Source organism: Procambarus clarkii, chromosome 67 (assembly GCF_040958095.1).
Source record: "Procambarus clarkii isolate CNS0578487 chromosome 67, FALCON_Pclarkii_2.0, whole genome shotgun sequence".
Lineage (NCBI taxonomy): Eukaryota > Metazoa > Arthropoda > Malacostraca > Decapoda > Cambaridae > Procambarus > Procambarus clarkii.
Genome location: NC_091216.1, coordinates 29,811,736 through 29,831,552, shown reverse-complemented (window position 1 = coordinate 29,831,552; position 19,817 = coordinate 29,811,736). Strand labels below are relative to the sequence as shown.

The window sequence follows — 19,817 nt, the reverse complement described above, 5'->3', positions numbered from 1 at the left end:
TATTTGGAACACGTACAGCAACACGCACTGGTGGAATTGCTACGTGGTTTAGAGCATAGCATCTGTACAAATTAGATGGGCTAGGTATAAAAATTAGCTAACTCGCATGGGCCAATAGGCCTTTTTGCAAATTCCAGGACTTTCGTACTTGTGCTCGGTTCATTGCATTATAAGTGCTTTAAAAATAAATGTGCTAATAAAACTAAACTTTTCAGGTATGTTTTCATCTGAAGTGCAGTTTGGTCATGCTGGTGCATGTGCTAATGCTGAGCGTGAAACTGCTATAGCAAAGAACCAGGCTCTGGCTGATTGTGGTGCCCATGTTCCAGTCAGCTTTGACGAACTTGGAGTAGTAAGCATATTCCTTAATCTATAGTAATATTTTCATATTTGGGGTAATTCTCAGTTCACTACATTTCCTGCCATTTGCAGGAATGTTGCATGTTCAGTCTCTGACCATGCATCTAAGTTTGTCTTTAGGTTCTTGCTGCATTGTTATTGATATTGGATCAAGAAAATTAAGAAAGTTTTCCATATGCAAATGGAATATTCATTGTAACCATTTTCTGATTGCCAGAATGATGCAGTGTAATTAGATTATAAATCATAACCAGAAAATATAAAGTTCAGCACAGAATAATGGTACTGTAATGTATGAAAATATATAAAATTACTGTACTAGTCTTCCCAAGATGTATGCAATGCTGTACTGTATGCACAACAGCAAATTTTACATTCACTTTGTGTAAAACATGCTGATTTCCTATTTTTACAGGAAATTGGTAGTGTATACCAGCAACTGCTGCTGGAGGGTATAATTGTTCCTAAGGAAGAGGTTCCACCCCCAACTGTACCAATGGACTACAACTGGGCCAGAGTGAGTTATAACAAATTGTATTTTTTCAATGTTTTACTAGTCTATTCATTGCCAGCCCATCATTGTAGTGCACTTTGGGTATTACCTTTTCCAAGCTGCACCACTTGGTTACTTTAACCCCTACACTGCTGCATTCGCTATTTGCGATTTCCTACTGTGTTGTAACCGTTGTGATTTTTTATATATATATATAGTTTAATTATTTGTAAAAATGCTCGCCTCGTAGCATTTTTTAAATAGCTGCACCATTTGAGGGTTAGGCAAGGTCTTGCTGTTTACATGAACAGGACTGAACAGTTGGGATCGGTCAGCACTGAACTGCTACTTTAGAGCATTCATGGCAATGTAGTGAACAGCTCGTGTTACATCACAGCTTGCAGTTTCACTTCCCTTAAAGGGCTCGTTCAATACCCTTATAACTATATAAATACAATTGTAGTACTGTAACAGCATTGGGGTTACTATTTCATTAAATATGATAATGACAAGAAACAGTAGCACCTGCTTAATGTTACATCTTAAATAAGAAATCTGAATGTTAAATGAATACATACACATTACATAATGTATATTTATATACTTTGTCATTTCTATGTAGTAATTGCATAATGCTTATTGGTATTTGTTTTACTGATAAAAGGACGTGATGGAAAGAATTGTTGGTGTTTTAGTTAATTATTAAAAAAAATAATTTACACACAGAAAATCATACTAACGTGATATACATCAATGAGAAAAACTGAAACATGTTTTGTAACAAGTCAGTGGTGATACAGTGGTAGAGTATGTGGCTGGCAATGCCTTCATTGCAGGTTTGTGTCCTCTCACAGCCCAAGTGGATTTTCTAAAAAAAAAAATATATTCTTGCACAGCTATTCAATACTATGTTAAATAATTGTTTTCTCCCAAACAGGAACTTGGTCTGATTCGTAAACCAGCCTCATTTATGACGTCTATCAGTGATGAGCGAGGCACAGAGCTCTTGTATGCTGGCATGCCCATATCTGCCGTCTTAGAGCAAGGTTAGTACAGTATTTGGAATGTGGGAAAATTCATTTACCAAATTGTATAAATGCTCTTTTCCCTTCAAATATAGGAGAGGGAAAGGGTAGTTTTTTCTTTTTAAAATAGTTACAAATGTGAATGTCAGATGTAAAGTACAATATTAAAGAAACTGCAAGAATGAGCAGAGCATACCAAGATGGTTTGGCAATGTTGGACAAATAGATGATACAGTACTGATGAAAAAGTACTGTAGGAAGCTGGGCATACATGGCAGATGTTTAAGGAAGCAAGAATTGAGGGTGGATAGTAGTAGTAGGCATCTTTTAGTCTCGGGAGACTATGGAGTTGCTCTCCAGGATGCAAACCCTGGGTAGGTCAATATGGAGGAGAAGCCGTTACCCATGCAGCAGGTCCTCCCCTCTCCACGTTGCTGAAATTATCCAAGGGAAAGGCAAATGCCAATACACATGGTTCCAGTACCGTCGCAGGAACTGCCAGAGCGAGGTTGAAGTCGACAACGAACTGCCTTAGGGGCTCCAACTCCTGATTTTTCCTCGAGGTTGACTCCTGAAGCCTTTCCCAAAAGAGGGGTATGGCCGCAAGGCAGCAGAGGTTTAGAATCAGGGTTTTCCTTCCCCTAGATGAGCTGCCTTCCCAGGCTAAAGAGTCCCATCTACCCCAGAGCAGCTGGTTTTAAGGCGCCAGAGGCACGCCCCCATCCTTTCTCCTGTCAGTAAAAGCAGTTCCGCCGGACTTTGACTAAGCCACCTGTGCAGGCCAGGAGTTGGACTTGGTTGACAGAGGCTATTGGAGACGCATGCCGTACGAGAGCATTTTATAGGTCATGGGACCTTATTCCCCATTACCAATTCCCCTGGCTATGACAGCCCTTTGGAACCCATTTCCCATAGTAATGAGGGTGGATACTGAATGAGATATTGTAAGGGCCAAGGCAGGGAAGGTAGAAGTGAATGTGTGTGTAATACAGTATATAATGTGTGAAAATTCAGAGCACTGTTGACCTGGCATATTGAAAAGTGTAAGTGTGCTTGTAGATAATTACTGGTATGTGTGTGTGTTTTGTTTATCTCTGCTGTGTAGTATGTATAATATTGTTTTAATGTCTATAACCTAATTTTACTCTCTTTACTGCGTCTATATTAGAGCCGATGCCTCCCTCACCCGTGAAAGTTGGAAATGCAGTTATAATAATCTATGTATGATACTGTAGGTATAAAGTTACTGGAGGGTGCCAAAAAAAGCCATACAAAATATGCAGTAATTGGAATGAAAGCTTTAATGTCAACTTCTTGTATTAAAGTGAAATGAAATTTCAGTAATGTCGCTTCATTTTGTTAATAGGTCTTGGCATTGGTGGGACACTCTCCCTGCTTTGGTTCCAGCGGCGTCTTCCTCAGTACGCAACCACTTTCCTGGAGATGTGTCTGATGGTGACTGCTGACCACGGTCCCGCTGTCTCTGGTGCACATAACACCATCGTGTGCACTCGAGCTGGGAAAGATCTGGTGTCCTCATTGGTATCTGGATTGCTAACTATTGTAAGTGCTGCATCAGATTATTCTGAAGATATGCAAAAATAAATACATAATATACTGTATATTAATTATCCATTGAATATTTACATTTTAAGCATCATGGGAACATACTTTGATTTTTGTATAATTTAAGATGTATTTGTGATATTGAATTTATTAAAGTGCTATTTAGTGTTGTAATGAACATATCAAACTTGTATATTTATATCTACACATTTCACATTCTTTTAAGGGTGACCGATTTGGTGGTGCTTTGGATGGTGCAGCTCGTCAGTTCAGTGAGGCATTTGACAAAGGTCTACTACCAATGGAGTTTGTCAATGATATGCGTAAGAAAGGACAACTCATCATGGGTATTGGCCATAGGGTCAAGTCGGTAATTGCTTTAGAATCTTTGCTAGTAGTTTTATTTTACACTTGGACTAGTGGTACCTTGAGAGTAATTTATAGGTGCTAATATTGTATTTAGTGTGTTTGAATATTAAGGCATTTGAAGGATAAGTTAGCAATTAGCTATTACAAAATCTTTGTTGAATAATGATGTAAATGCTCCGAGTTATAGCATTGTTTTATGCAGACGTGCTCTTTACAAGAGCAGCTATCTGCATAGATTGAGTTGTAGACATGTTTGATTGCAGTATCATAAGATTCATTTATCTACTGCTATGTTTGTGTAATATTGCATGTTACTGACTCTTAAGTGTGAGGTTAGGCTCCTTTGACAATACTGTATTCTAAGATACTTTACCTTTCCAGATAAACAATCCTGATAAAAGAGTGGAAATCATAAAAAATTTTGTGAAGAAAGAATTCCCATCTACTACTCTTCTAGACTATGCACTTGAGGTTGAAAAGATTACCACAAGCAAAAAGCCAAATCTTATCCTTAATGTAGATGGTGTAATTGGAGTTGCTTTTGTGGATCTCTTGCGTAACTCTGGCTCTTTCACATTGTAAGTATTGTAAAAGTTCATTGGCTGTTGTAATGCTGCTCTTGATTATCTAGAATTAGTAAATGTGTAGTACAGTATCTAGAAATTGCTGCGATTAACATGCTTTCAGCACAGATTTGCTGTATTTTAGATCTGTGTGGAGAAACATTACAGCAATTATGTAATGTTAATTATAAATATACATTGTTTATTGTATCTAGAAATGCTAAGTAAAATTGTAAAACTAAATATGTACTATGCTAATTTGTAAGAGTTAAAGTATACAGTACATGTATTTGTGTGTATACACACATTTACTATGGGATATGAAGTCCAATTCTCTAGGCCCTGCCTCTTAACTATTTGCAGGTGATGGCTTTAAATTAATTTTTTTTTACATTGCATTTGCTCTTGAAGTTTTGCATGGCCATCACTACCTTCGGTGCATTCCATTTGTTCATCACCCTTTCTGGCTTGTTTGCATTTTTTGTGATTCTAAATGTCTTGTAAATGTACCCTTGTCCTGTTTTTCTATTGTACTCTGGTTTGAAAAGGCTCTTTATCCACATTGTCTATTTCTCTTAAATATTTTATATGTAGTGATCATTTTTCCTGTTATTTCTTTAATGAAGTCGTTATATTAAGTTTCCTTAACACTTTGTAGCTGAGACCTCTTAGGCTTAGCACTGTCCTTGTTGCAATGTTTCACTGAATGCAGTTCCATGCTGGGGCTGTGCATTGTAGGATCGCTCTGACGACTATTGTGCAAATAATTTAAAGTCCTTCAGGCGTTTGAATGCCATTCCTGTTTTCTATATTCTGCTGAGGTTATCTTGGATTCACTTTTACTATTAGTGCAGGTATAATTTTTACTCCAAAGTTTATCTTGTTCTGATAACACTAGTTGCCAGACTCTGATGGTGCAGCTTCCTTCTGGGGCCAGATTCACGAAGCAGTCACGCAAGTACTTACGAACGTGTACATCTCCCCTCAGTCTTTAACGACTTTGGTTACATTTATTAAACGGTTTACAAGCATGAAACTTCCCAATCAACTGTTAGTGTTATAAACAGTCTCCTGGTGCTTCAGAGCTCATTAACTGTTTAATAATTGTAAACAAAGCCGCCAAAGATTGAGAAAATAAGTACAGGTTCGTAAGTACTTGCGTAGCTGTTTCGTGAATCTGGCCCCAGGTCTTTCCTTCATCCCATTCTCGCATCTTCATTACCTTGAACTTGCTGAGGTTGAAATCTAACAGCTATTTCTCAGCCCACTCCTGAAGTTTGTGAAAGCATTCCTACCTTGTAGTTTCTTCTCAGTTTGTACTTAATGTTTGCACAAGGATACAAAACTAATATCAGTATTATTGACATAGTTTAAGAATAGGAATGGGTCCAGGGCAAGTCCTTGAGGGGGGACTGGACTAGACACTACACGACTCCAGTTTAACCCCTGTAACTCAACTAATTAGCCAAATCTTATAATGCAGCAGTCACCAATGTCGAATCGGTCCTCATATTACTGTATATCTTGGTGACTGTCTCATTCTAGATCATTAGCACCAGTATTACTGACTCTTCTCCCTGCCCCTTTTTTGGTCCCCCTGCTTGCATTTTAGGGTTTGTCCCTCGTAGATATGTGCAGCATATTTGAACGTGTGTATGTTTAATATTTCAATTATGTGTATTTGTATGTTTAATATACGTACTGTGTGTTAGTTTGATGTGGTGATAGTACTTGATGAATAAACATTCAGCTGATACTCTGAAAACTTTCTTTCTCCAGGGAAGAAGCCGAAGAATACATTAATATTGGCACCATCAATGGCCTGTTTGTTCTCGGTCGATCGATGGGCTTCATTGGTAAGTTTAATGTAAAACTGTGACTTGTGTTCTGCCTTAACTCGTTCACTGTGTAAAAGGAAATGCTGTTGCCCAGAGCATTTTTTTTTGTGTGATCAGGTCCTCTGTCCTTCAAAAAAAAAAACTGGTATGTACTGCCATCTATTGTGGCAACATTTTATTGTTGCCTAGTGGTAGCCCCAAAACTGCCTAAAATGTTAAAATCCCCATAAAACACCTAATTAGTTAAATTTTGAGTGATGCCCTTTTCCCATACAGACATCTTGTATATTTTAAGTTAAGCACATTTCTTTTGCAGTAGTATGAAATTTCAACATCTATATTTAAGAGAAGCAGGTTAAGAGATAATTTGTCATTTCTTCCCAACAGGTCATTACTTGGATCAGAAGCGTCTGAAGCAAGGTCTGTACCGTCACCCATGGGATGATATCTCCTACGTCATGCCAGAACACTATGCTTCCTAAATTATATTTATGAATTTGGCTTTTTTCGGGGGAAGGTTTTTCGTGTTATGGATCCTTGTCTTGTAGGACAAAGCTATCCCTAATGTATATTGTCTGTTCCCTGTTATTAGAGCATACATATTACACAAAATAAAGAACGCCATAAAGTAAACCGGACTACAATATTGCACATTCTAGGCACCGTGCGTTGAATCATGTACTTCCTGATTTTAACTGGATACTGTTCATAATTAAGGTTTTCTATTTTTATATTTGAAATTAAAAAATTCACCAATCGGTACTATATTTGCAATAAAAAGTTTAGGAATTTTGTATATTAAAGTAATTACCTAATGCCTCAAACTTTCACTAACATTGTAGTTTTTTTTTTAATAATTAGTAGAGCAGGATACATTACTGGATAACATCCAGATATTGATGAATTATATTTTAGGATATTTGGTTTGATTTTTAGTAATTTTAATTGCTTCATTTTATTGATACATTACCTGGAAAACTTAATTTTTTTTAACAGAATACTACCAATTCGTTGTCAGAACCGTTAATTCATGACCACAATTCCTGCAAAATTTTATGTCATTTTAATTGTCATTAGTTTTGTAACTATGAATATTTTTAGTAATGTTTCCTATGTTAATGAAAGAAATTCTTTGGGGTAGTTTCAAATTACCAGATACTTTAAGAAATAAGACAATATAGATCTCTACCGTTATCCAGTCGAGTCAAACTATGAAAGTCCATGTTAAACATTGTTTCACTCCTTATAAATTATGCATAATGTTCATTAAAGGTCTGTATACTGGAGCTGGAATTAGCCTGTCATTGTACAATAAAACTGAGAAACGTGAAGCTAACACCCGTTTGAAACCTGGTGAACAGCGATTAACATTATAATTTATTATTTAACTTCAAAATTAGTCTTTAATATATCTTATGATTGCTCATTTTTCTGTTAATGTCCTTGTCTTTAAAAGTTTCCTCCAAGTGAGGACATGAGACTTGGTGTTTAAACTTGGATAACATTGATGTCGTGCGCTGCCAAGCATCACCCCGGTAAATGCCAACAGTTTCTCTGGATAAATCCTAAGTTTAGAGATTGGAAATGGATTTTAGATTTGCATACAATATTAGTACTATACAGGTATTGTATTTTAAAGTGTTGATATTATTTTATTGAATAGTTAGTTCTGGTGAATCTATTGATGTTGCACATGTTGGTTAGGTCTGCACTCAAATCCCTCCAGTCAGTGCTTTAGACAAAGTGTTATTTTGTCTGTGAAGACAGTTCCTGTCTGTGAAGACAATTCTTGTCTGAGTAATGTAAGAATGTTTCACATTTAAATTATTTTTGTTTTTTTCTATGATTATGCATCTTACTGGTCATGTTTTGGTAATCAGTGTTATAATTGGAGAAAGCATCTCTTGCCTCTTTAAAATGTAATTACTTTTATTACTGATAAGTTACTGATTCACATGTAATTAATAAGATATATTTATTCACTGTGGTAAAATTAGTGGTCTTTTGAACAAAGTATAAATTAAATTTGTTAATTTTATTTTACTTGATTGACTTTTTTTTTCTTTTAAACTGTTAGTCTTAGGTTACAAAAGTAAAAATATTAGAACAGTGGATGAAAGTTTCCAGAATTTGGTGAACATTAGAGATTCATGGATATTGGTAATCTTTCTTAGTTAAATATGTAAAGGAATTCCCTTTTTGAATACATTTGTTGGAAATAGTTATTGTCTAGTTGCTGGAGGTTATAATGTAGAGGTGGATGTATTATGATAAGTCCTGATAGAAGTAATCCCGCTATGGTGTAAATCTGTGATTTAATTTTTCTGGTGCTGGATTTGTGTTTGTATTTTAACCGTATCTTGAAATTTTCATCCAAATACATTCCATATTTATATTGGTGTTATGGTTGTGTGCACTGGAATTATTGTAATAGGTACAATAAATAATTTTAGTTTTGTAGGGATAAATTGGTTTGTTGTAACCTTAAATTACCTAATTAATGATATTGGAACTATGAAGGTTTCATAAAAAAAAAAAATTTTGTTCAATCATATTAGTGCTATGTATAAATCTGATTTTTTTAATTAAGGAATTAATAAATTCATTTAACATCAGTAGATTTTAAAATAAAGAAAACGAACATTGTTGCTCTTGAGATGTTACAGCCTAGTGATGGAATCTTAATATAATGGAATTTTCTCAATTTAACACTTGTGCCAGCAGACTCAGAAATGCACCTCACTGAAGTGAACCAAAGCTAATGCATTCTCACAAAATGCAACCTATTTTAACATCAGTTACTCAAGTTGAGAGTTCTGCCGTACAGAATCATTGATGCTTTTTTTTTTTTTTTTTTTTTTTTTTTTTTCTTTTTCTTTCTTTTCCCCCCTTCTCTTCCATATACAATACCTCGGTTTACAGCAGCAAATGTCAATAAATTTCTAAAGAAATTGCTAGAAACACATGGCATGTGGCAGATTACTGGTGAGCATAGCCTGTTATGCTCCACCCACTGAGCATAAATTGAGAAGTTGGCACCATATGACACACAGGATGAGCGTGTCTTGCATTCCGACTGTCCCTTGCCCCTCGATAGAATTTTTGGTGTATAGGATACTTTTGATATCGTTTGCCTTATGCATTTCTGTTCATATTGGCATCCTTAGTGATATTTAGCGCCCTATGGTTAGTCCGCATTTGGTGATGCTACGTACCATTCCCGATTTTACTACTTAATTACTATGACACAAATTTGTGTTTAAAGAGGAAATCTTGCCCATTAGGTCCCATGGCACAGTGGTAAAACACTTGCCCGGCGCTTTGCGAGCTCTTTGGCCTGGATTCGTATCCTGGCCAGGGAAGATTGACTGGGCACCAATCCTTTACCAATCCAATCACTGCCTCTGTTCACCCAGCAGTGAATGGGTACCTGGTTGTTAAATGATTTGGTGGATCGTATTTTGGGGAAAAATTAGGGTTAAGGACCTACCTGAAACCCTATACATGCTAGTGGCTTTACAAGAATGTAAGTACTGTAATCTTGAATAAATATACAAAAATAAATATACGATGCATGTTGCATAATTGAAACAAGGTGTATTAAAACTGTTCAGTATGCCGTTAGTGATTAGTTTGTCACATAATGAAATAGCATCCTTCTACTTTTATGAGGAGCCTACAAAAAAAAAAAAATTGACAATATTAAAACTTTCTGCCACAATGACAGAAGGTAAACTGGATCAACACGTAAAGGTAAGATTTGTCTTGTAATAAAAAGTACAGTACTAATCTTATGGACATATTAAATAAATCCAAACAGAATTGCAGAAAATTCATTTCTGACAATTTGAGGGATGATATAAGAGGAAAAGGCTGAATACAGCATGTAACTTTGGTTATCTGGTTAACATGTACTGGGCAATTTCCACACTGGGTAAAATGTGGTTTAACAAAGAGTACTTTTGGGTATCCTTCCACCCCAATGTTTCGCTTATTGCGATAGTTTAGATATATTAATTTGGTCCCAAGAGTAATGTAAATGTAGTGATCAACACTACGGTATTTTCCTGATAAACATTTTCGAGGGTACTTTCAGAGTCCTGATATTACAAAACTCATTTATTGTTTCCAAGTTTTTTGGGCAGAGCTCATGGTAGCTCCTCTGCATTAGTGGTCTGCCTGAAGATTTGGTTGGTTTTCAATAGTTTCTAATAGATTTTTTGCTTTACCTGTACTTTCTGGGCCACTCTGATACTCATGCGTCACTTGTCTGACCACACCAGACTGATTCTGGTGTTTATTACGCCTGTACAAGTCCAGAGACCTGGTAGTTTTGTGAATGTATGATACTAGAGCCCAATGCACATGAAAGCTACTGAGGCAATCTATAAAGAAATGGTTATTCATATTCGCTGCTTAATGTGATAAAATTGTGTTGACGGGTTGCTCATGCATTAACAATGAAGGGAGGGTGGCAAGGTTGCTGCCACCCTTAGCATGAATACATTTACAGTATTTGGTCGAAAAAGCAAAATAAACATGATCTAGCTATTGGCAACAGCTGCCATTTGCCCTGAAGGAGGGTGATATTAATGCAAGCATTTTGCTACATGATGGAAATTTCCAGTTATTAATAGCTCCCGACATTAAACAAGTGTGCTGTACCTATATTTAATTTGTATCGAATACTAAGTGTGGATGGGATGTGTAAATAAATGGAAGAAAGTTGTTAGTTGTACTTTTATTAATAAGATCAGGTACACAACTTTGTGCTGCTACCCTAGTCTATATGAGAGGTTTGAGTGTGGGTCAAGGGTTAGCTAGGTTCACCTAAGATCCCCATCTCAAGGGATGGTTGGTCATACATGGGATACAAATAAACTATACCAGCCTGCCCTAGTGCACACCGGGTACACTATGAACATATCTTCAAATATGCAGACGAGGAGTCAATAACATGGCTGAAATATGTTGACCAAACCACATACTAGAAAGTGAAGGGACGACGACGTTTCGGTCCGCCCTGGACCATTCTCAAGTCGATTGTGGATGGCCCACAATCCAATTGTGGACATGCTATTGTTACAAAAAGTAACAATAGCTCTAACTATGGCAATGACTGTCACACTGTGTAGTGGATGCTTAAAGGTGTCTGTACATATAAATCTGGGTTTTATTCCAATCATTACTGTTAATACTAGTGCTTCAGCCCATCCTAATAAATAATAGTTAAATGCTCATTAATCTAGCTGCCAAACTCTATAAATTAAAAACATTTTACTCGCAACTGTTGACATTCCAAACATTTCTTGAACAGTACTTCACCCACGTACTGTACTACAAAAACAAATAATTGCCAACAGAACCTAATTTAGGCAGTGTTTAGGTTAACTGTACACTAAATTCTAATAAATAATAATAATGACACCGTGTATTCAAAACTGGTACAGTATTATTAAAATTTATGAACGTGTTCTTGGGGTCAGCCCAAGGATGAATTTGTTCATATAGCGGCTAGGTGCTTTCAGCTCTCCAAATCTGTAGATGTTTTGTCAAACTTAGCTTTTTAAAGTAGTGACTTTCACAAGAGATTAGGATACCTAAGTCTAGTTCAATAGTTTGTTACATGCTGCCTTGCCTATCATGATGAATAATAATGCCCATGAAAGACAGTATCCATACAAAAAATATATATACATGTTCTGCACAGCCAATTATAATTTATTTGATACTGTATTCCTAGTTTCTAGTTTGGGAATTAGGTGTTCAAGTACAGCACTTAAACCTATTTTTAATCATAAAATTATTTTTCAATGCACTTGTAGCTAGTTAGCCAAGTTACAACCATGTAGTCAGTTGTTTAGACTAACACTGTACTTGCACTCCTCATTACTTTCTAAACTGAACTACATACTGTATGCCCTGTATATTTGTAAGTTTTGCCTTTGACACCATGCCATTTTGATGCTTTGCATCAACTGGTATGACCCTCATACCAGTTGGGGTATGGGGTATGAAAGGCTTGCGGAGCCTTTCATTTTTCCCACGTTTAATGTCAAAACCAATAAGATTCGCTTTGCCCTCGATACTTCACCTGGACCCTCCAGAGCCCTCATTCATGTTTGTATTGCAGTTTGACTGCTGCCCTGTTGAAAAGCTTACTTGTTGCTTTGCGGCCTTCAACTACAAGGATTGCATGCGTATAGGATTCTGTACATGTTAAATTCTGTATAGCTCTGACTCGGGGCCTGGGGCCAGATTCGCGAAGCAGTAACGCAAGTACAGTACTTGCGAACGTGTACATCTTTCCTCAATCTTTGACGGCTTTGGTTACATTTATTAAACAGTTTACAAGTATGAAAACTTCCCAATCAACTGTTGTTATCGTTATAAACAGCTTCTTGGTGCTTCCAAGTTCATTAACTGTTTAATAATTGTAAACAAAGCCGCCAAAGATTGAGAAAGGATGTACAGGTTCGTAAGTGCTTGCTTAACGGTTTTGAGAATCTGGCCCCTGGAGTCTTAACACCCGTTAGTTTTGTTTCTTGAGGCAGTTGTCCTTCTGTGATTGCTTCTTTTGGCATCATATATCTTTCTGCTCTAATTTTGTATATACATCACTGGTTTGATAATCTAATCAGACAAGAACTAATTGTCAAATAAAAACCCTAACCAGTCATGTAAGAAAATCCCTGTCTTTCATCTGAATACTGTACAGTAAATGATTTATGTATCCAGATTTTATTCCTGCTTGACTAAGTACAAATCTAATCAATAAGAATCCAGGAAAGCAGAGTTGCAATTTATAGTGAAATGTCATATATATTACAAAATATCCCTCTTTAGTCAATTTTGTCATTCACGCAACTGCTGTAAATATTTCATCTACCTTTAAATTGCAATTAATATAATTTATGAAATTAAGCCTATGCTTACATTACACAATTTCAAAGCAAAAGATATTGTAACGTATATCCAGGCCTTAAAGGGGAAAATAATGGTCTTGTGAAAGTGTTGTGAGGCATACAGCCAGTGAAGCGAGAACAATAGCGGGCAAGCAGTGGACGGTGCGCATGAGGAATGACTGTAGGGAGAGAAGAATCTCTCTTTTTAAGCTTATTTACACTTTTTTCCCAACAACCTCTAATGTTCATTTGTAAGTATGACCTCCTTTCAGAAAGAGCTTTGTACCCATCAAAAACCTGAGATGGAGAATATAGTTGAGTTCTTCTTGGTTTAGGTTTGTTTGAAGAATGATGGAGCTTGGTTCTGGAACGCTTAGCAGGTGGATTAAGAAGTGCATCTCCTGATATGGCCTGGTCACGGTAGACTGAAGATTGCAAAAAACTTGGGACCTGGTTAGGTGTGCAACACAAATACACTCCAGGAATCTGGAGAATGAAGGCAGAACCATATGATTCTTCTCCTAATTTATAAATCTCTTGTATATGCTCAAATGTTACATCACCATCAGAAATACCAGTAGGGAAGATTGTGGTAGTAGAGATGGGAAACGACTCTTTAGAAGACGAGAACATCACTATGTTGTCTGGAAGGCTTCTCACAAATGTGGTCATAACATTAACCAGTCCAGCCTGAAAGATATACAGTAGTTACATTATGCAAGATAAGTTTAACTGTTGTTAATTTTGAAAATGATGCTACTTGTATGAAATTGTTAGTTCATGTCAATTCTTAAGACATATGTAAGTACTGTACTGTATATTCAAAATATGTAAAATTAAAACAATTTGAGTAATTTATCAAATACTACAAAACATACTTTAGAATACTGTACTTACCAATAAAAAACAATTTGATGTATGTGCATCAAGAATATCCCTGGTACTAGCTGTAGGTGACTGAGAAATAGCATGCATCAAACGATTATAGTAGGGTCGAGCAATGGGCGTAAGACTGTTTAATAGTGCAGGTGCTCCCAGGGTCAAGAGTCCAATTAATGCCCCTACATGTTGACCCCATGGATGACTACTACTAGCCACAACTCCTCCGAGGCTGCTCACAACCGTCTCCCAAGTTCCTCGGCATCCTGGTTCTCTTGATACAATCTTCAAATATATAAACAGTACTATTAATATAATTATCCTTCAACTACCTTTGTCTCTCTATATACTGTATATTGATTCCTAATTTTTTCCAGCAACTTTGCCTTGAGGATTAATTTTAAAAAATTTATCTAAACATTTCATTTTAGGAGTTAACCTAACAAAATATGTTTGAATAACATAAAATATTGATAAGATCAACGTTGATTAAATATTAGATCAATGTAATTTTCCAGATATGCTTGGAGGGAGGGAGGGAAGAGAAGGGGGAAGGGGAAAACAACATATGAAAAAATGCCTTATATGTTAACTTAAGTCTGTCAGACTTTAGGGTTACTGTATACTGTATTTAAACTTACGAGTTGGTGTAAGAGCAAGAGGTAAAATAGAAGAATAGAAGATGAATTTAATGTTTAAGACAGGTTAGATATTCATGTGAACACCAAGACAGGGAAAAGCAGTATGGCAATTATATTTGACATTATAGTCAGCCAGGTAACAAGTCATAAGTAGTCAGCTCAGCCAGGTAACAAGTCATAAGTGGTCACTCAAGCTGGCATCTTAATTACATACCAGAATATTTGTTAATGACATTTTTATACAAAATTATTAAGCACGTATTATTTAGTAACAAACCTGGAGTAAGACATTGCATGCCAAGCTACGAATCATTTGAGTATCCTGTGGAGACTTTCGTTCAATGATAATGCAGTATACCAGTACATTAACCAAGTCTCGCATCTGAAAAGAAAATAGTAGTTTATCAATCCCTTAGTTCATCACATTTAAGAAACTTAACAATTCCATTTCATAATCACTTTACTGAGCCATTATCATATAGGTTATTTACAATGAAGCAGTATGTCACTAGAGTTAACATAAATAATACTTACATAATTTTGAGGGCCAAGGTGCAAATGAGGATTCAAAAGAAGAGCCCTTATCAATAAAAGGATTCTCCGTAAAATGCATGGTTTTTGCCGAGCACGGTGCGCACCTCTTACTAATCCTCCAACAATAGGACTCACTAAAGCACTTATTCCGGGAGATGTTGATACATCTTCACACATTATCTGAAAATAATTACGAAATACGGTAAGTTATTTTGTAGTGAGCGTGTCTTCAGGGGTGAGGCCATGCAAAGGCAATCCTCTATAGCCCAGAGAGCTATTGTAACAATTAGTACAGTAGAATTTTATAGATGCTATCTAGTCCAATTAAAATCCTTCATGATGATGCTGGAAGTTATGGAATTTAGTGTTATTTGTGGCACCTACATCAGATGTAGTAAGCCCCCCCTTGCTCTCTTTCAGCAAAGTCTGAGAATATAAATTTGGATAAGAGAATTTGCTTTTAAAATAAAACAAATTCGAACTGTATATGGGTTGGTTGACCCATATGGGAGTCAGTGCACAAGGTTTGTGTAATAAAGATGTTTTAGTGCAACACACACATATCATACTCTGATTTTGTGATTCCTCACAATTATCCTGTCTTTATTCACTTTTTAAAAATTGTTAGAAATATTAAATAATAGTTTTCATGTCAATAATTTTTTGAGAGAAGAAGAAGAATGTGGATGGATTTGAGGCAAGTTGGAGTGCAAATGACTGAGGAAAGAAAAACTGATTTTTGAATTTGTAAAGTTGAGCTATCCTACTTAATCTAATCTAATGGCCCCTGGACAGGATCAACAACAGTCAGAGACATAGTCACTGTCTTACACAAGCCAGTGATGTCTGCTGAGGGGACCTAGAAAAATCACAAGATAACTGTATACAGATGCACATACAAGAATACAAACCTACCATAATACTTGAGATAGGTAATCACCTTAAACAGATCATTAGATGGCCCAGCAATGACTGTGAACAGCATTTGGTAATACTGAAGGTGTTCAGATGAGAGTGGTAGAAGTGCAGGCAAACACTCTCCACCCCCTTCCCCTTTCACCAGTGAGTGACCACTGATGAATGCCCATTCACCTGGAAAACAATAATTGTTGAGTGAAATCAAATGCCCTTTTTCGAGCACTATCTCAGTAGCTACTCTAACATTACATACAGGACTTGTTACAATATACACAATCCACCAGGTTCTGAGTGACTAACCCCAGAGAGACAAATATCTTTTCAAAAGGTCTTATCCCAGCTATTAATAGTGTGAGGAGCTCAGTAGAGAGTATACCACAATCTATTAAGGAAATGGCTTATTAAATCAATGAGAAACCTTTTAAATCCCTCAAAACTCTTGCTGAGCAAACCTTTCAGAGTTGAAGGTTGCCAATATTCTCTGATTCTTAATGAAGCACTGAACTGCCACATACCAACTATCCACCCGCTATCAAATGACAAAGTAATCACACTCCATGGTTGGGGAAGGAAGGCCAGTCTACTGCTTATCAAATCTTAGGTAAGACAAGTGAAAGTTGGCTTACCTTGAGAGTGAAAGGTAAGACAAGGATGAGAGTGAATGAACATTACTATTGCTAAAAGCAATCCTTGTGGGGTTCCACTAGTAACATTCCTCCAATCTGATTTCTTGCCTCTTATCAGTGCTCTCAGTTTTGTGTGTTAAGAAATTCATCATTCATGCTAATAGACTTCCTGTTATCCCAATCTATGTTCTAAGTTACAGCATACTCATGTGTCATATAAGTAATGGTAATGTCTTCTCACAGACATAATAACAGGATAAAAACCCACTTGTATATTTGTGAAACTTATGTAAAGAAATTACACCAAGCCTTTCACACTCTCCTAAGTTCTTTATTAAGGTCTGAGTGAGTGGTTATGACAAAATTTACATCTCAAAGCCCGGAATGTTTGGCAATATGTTTGTTGTTTGTGATGTGTCTATATATGTATGAACACGTTATACTGAATGGGATGAGAATAACTTGAGTTACCTCATCCCTTTGTATGTATTTTACCTCAATAAACTTATTTTAATTTCAATTTAAATATCAATTACATCACAATGATTAATCAAACGACATCTCAACAACGATTAATCATTGTGAAGTAAGTCTTGTCCTAACCACATACTCAAGACCTTGACAAAGCACTCAGGAGAGTGTGAAGATTTGGTGTAATTTTTTTACATAAATTTCACAAATGCACAAGTGTGAATTTTTATCCTAACTCATGTGTCATGTTGTGTGTGAGTGAGAAAAAGGGAGTACTGTAGTATTCCTAAAGTTTATTATCAACCTGAATTAATTTGAAAAAAACTTCACTGTACTTACATTTAGTAGCAGTTATTTTAACATCATTACAGTAAAGTACTACTGTACTGTATATACATTTCAGTGTGGAACAGCAAACTTTATATCTGACCTCTAACACATGGGCTGCCCGGCTGGTGAAAGATGTCTCCACTTAGTGCTGTGCTGGCAAGATTGACTGTGGGATCATGAGCAATATGAACACCAACCTCTGGTATTCCTTGCCACTCAACTGGCTCACTACCTGTGTATCTGTAGATGTAACTTGCTATTAGAATAGTTATTACCAAATCTTCATTTCAATATAAACACAAAACACACCTAAGCAAACAAACATAGAATACAAAGACGCAGAAAAAATTATGTAAAAGCTTTCTATTGCTAACAGTATTTAATAAATTCATTTAATTAGTTTTGTCAGGGACAGGAAGCTTGCATATTATGACTATGAAAAAAAAAAAAAAAAAAATATATATATATATATATATATATATATATATATATATATATATATATATATATATATATATATATATATATATATATATATATATATATATATATATATATATATATATATATATATATATATATATATATATATATATATATATATATATATATATATATATATATATATATATATATATATATATATATATATATATATATATATATATATATATATATATATATATATATATATATATATATATATATATATATATATATATATATATATATATATATATATATATATATATATATATATATATATATATATATATATATATATATATATATATATATATATATATATATATATATATATATATATATATATATATATATATATATATATATATATATATATATATATATATATATATATATATATATATATATATATATATATATATATATATATATATATATATATACTTTACATATACTTATACATATACTATATATATACATATACTTATGTAAAGTATATGTATATATATATATATACATATACTTTACACTTGTATTGAAGTCCTCCCCCTTCCCCCAAGGTTGCACTACAGTACTGATCCTTCCTAGGATGTAATCTGCCACTAGCAGAATATATGCCCAATAATAAAAAAAGACATTTCTTGCACTATCATACGTAGATCATCAAAGTTTCAATTCAACATCCAAGAGTGTTTTCCAGATATTGAATAGAAATACCAAATCTCAGGGAAAATAAATATACAGTATACTGAAAGTGAAAACTATAAGATATCCACACAAAGGATACCTAACATAGTAATAATATAACACTAGGAATTAAATGCAAACATGACCAACAGATGTATATACAGTACCAATACATACCCCATCACAGAAGTGACATCCATCCATTTCAAGGCACGATTTATATCATCTGGGGTGAGCCGACGCCGTTTACAATGTCTCAGAAACTGGCCACACACCTAATTTATTATAGTAACAATCTAAGTTCAGAGATGCACATCATTAAACAATCTCCTGCAATTTATCAATACTTTTACAACAGCAAAATGGAGATTTGTATATAATAACTAATTTGTAAATTTGGCTGTAAACTCATAAAATAACCAAATACTGCATCTCCAAGCTTTAACAAATCAATTCCTTGAAAATCCTACAACCATTAAAAAAAATTTGAATGAAGTCCTATATCTAGTCTTCAAAATTAGAAGAAATTACTCTTATGAGACATTCTGCTTTCCTTACACAAAAGAATTTCTAATGAGTTGATTACCCAATGAGAAAAACAGCAGTGATTAAATTTTAAGCATATTATTACTTATCATTAGACAAAGAAATTCATAAACAGAGCTATTATACTGCAAATGAAAATCACTTTAAAATTAAAGGTAACACTATTTTTGTGTAACTTACATTCAATGTCTGTCGTAATCTGTAAGTTACATCTGCAGCAATGGCCCGTGCCATGTCTTGGGACAAGTCTGCCACCCCTGCTGCTTCACCCCATGTTATAACACTTTCCACCGCCACTTGTGCACACCGTTTCTCTTCACCCTGCCATAATATTGAAAATGTATCATACAGCAATAGGTACAGAAAATAAGTTAAGTTTCAAAGGTAGCAACACTCCTCAACTCAAATACCTCTTATCCAATCCAATTATAATAGAGAATAAAGGATAATACAGAAGCACAAAGGTTGTCAAAGTTCTCTGGAGGGCAAGGGGGGGCATTTTTAAGTATTACTGTAAAGTATTATTATTTTTTTTACAATAACTCGTCACTGCTGAACAAACACTTGAGTTTAGTATTGA

General features: G+C 35.1%; 2 protein-coding genes across 5 annotated transcripts in view; one reads left to right on the top strand and one right to left on the bottom strand.

The window, feature by feature from the left end:
• The window catches only part of ATPCL (ATP-citrate synthase), a 46,018-nt gene extending 37,336 nt beyond the window's left edge, over positions 1-8,682 (top strand). For both annotated transcript variants that reach the window (XM_045757319.2, XM_045757318.2), the window contains 8 exons: positions 216-352; positions 776-877; positions 1,791-1,899; positions 3,245-3,441; positions 3,671-3,814; positions 4,195-4,391; positions 6,156-6,232; positions 6,602-8,682. In XM_045757319.2, coding sequence (XP_045613275.2) covers positions 216-352; positions 776-877; positions 1,791-1,899; positions 3,245-3,441; positions 3,671-3,814; positions 4,195-4,391; positions 6,156-6,232; positions 6,602-6,696 — 1,058 coding nt within the window. In that variant the 3' untranslated portion in view covers positions 6,697-8,682. The remainder of the gene's footprint in view (positions 1-215; positions 353-775; positions 878-1,790; positions 1,900-3,244; positions 3,442-3,670; positions 3,815-4,194; positions 4,392-6,155; positions 6,233-6,601) is intronic.
• Positions 8,683-10,940: 2,258 nt separating this feature from the next.
• LOC123767575 (TAF6-like RNA polymerase II p300/CBP-associated factor-associated factor 65 kDa subunit 6L) overlaps positions 10,941-19,817 on the bottom strand; it is a 15,212-nt gene continuing 6,335 nt past the window's right edge. For all 3 annotated transcript variants that reach the window (XM_069310603.1, XM_069310604.1, XM_045757320.2), the window contains exons 2-9: positions 19,418-19,558; positions 18,869-18,966; positions 17,619-17,758; positions 16,114-16,265; positions 15,174-15,353; positions 14,917-15,021; positions 14,017-14,283; positions 10,941-13,809 (exon numbers count right to left, since the gene is read on the bottom strand). In XM_069310603.1, the coding sequence (XP_069166704.1) occupies positions 13,162-13,809; positions 14,017-14,283; positions 14,917-15,021; positions 15,174-15,353; positions 16,114-16,265; positions 17,619-17,758; positions 18,869-18,966; positions 19,418-19,471 (1,644 nt within the window). In that variant the 5' untranslated portion in view covers positions 19,472-19,558 and the 3' untranslated portion in view covers positions 10,941-13,161. The remainder of the gene's footprint in view (positions 13,810-14,016; positions 14,284-14,916; positions 15,022-15,173; positions 15,354-16,113; positions 16,266-17,618; positions 17,759-18,868; positions 18,967-19,417; positions 19,559-19,817) is intronic.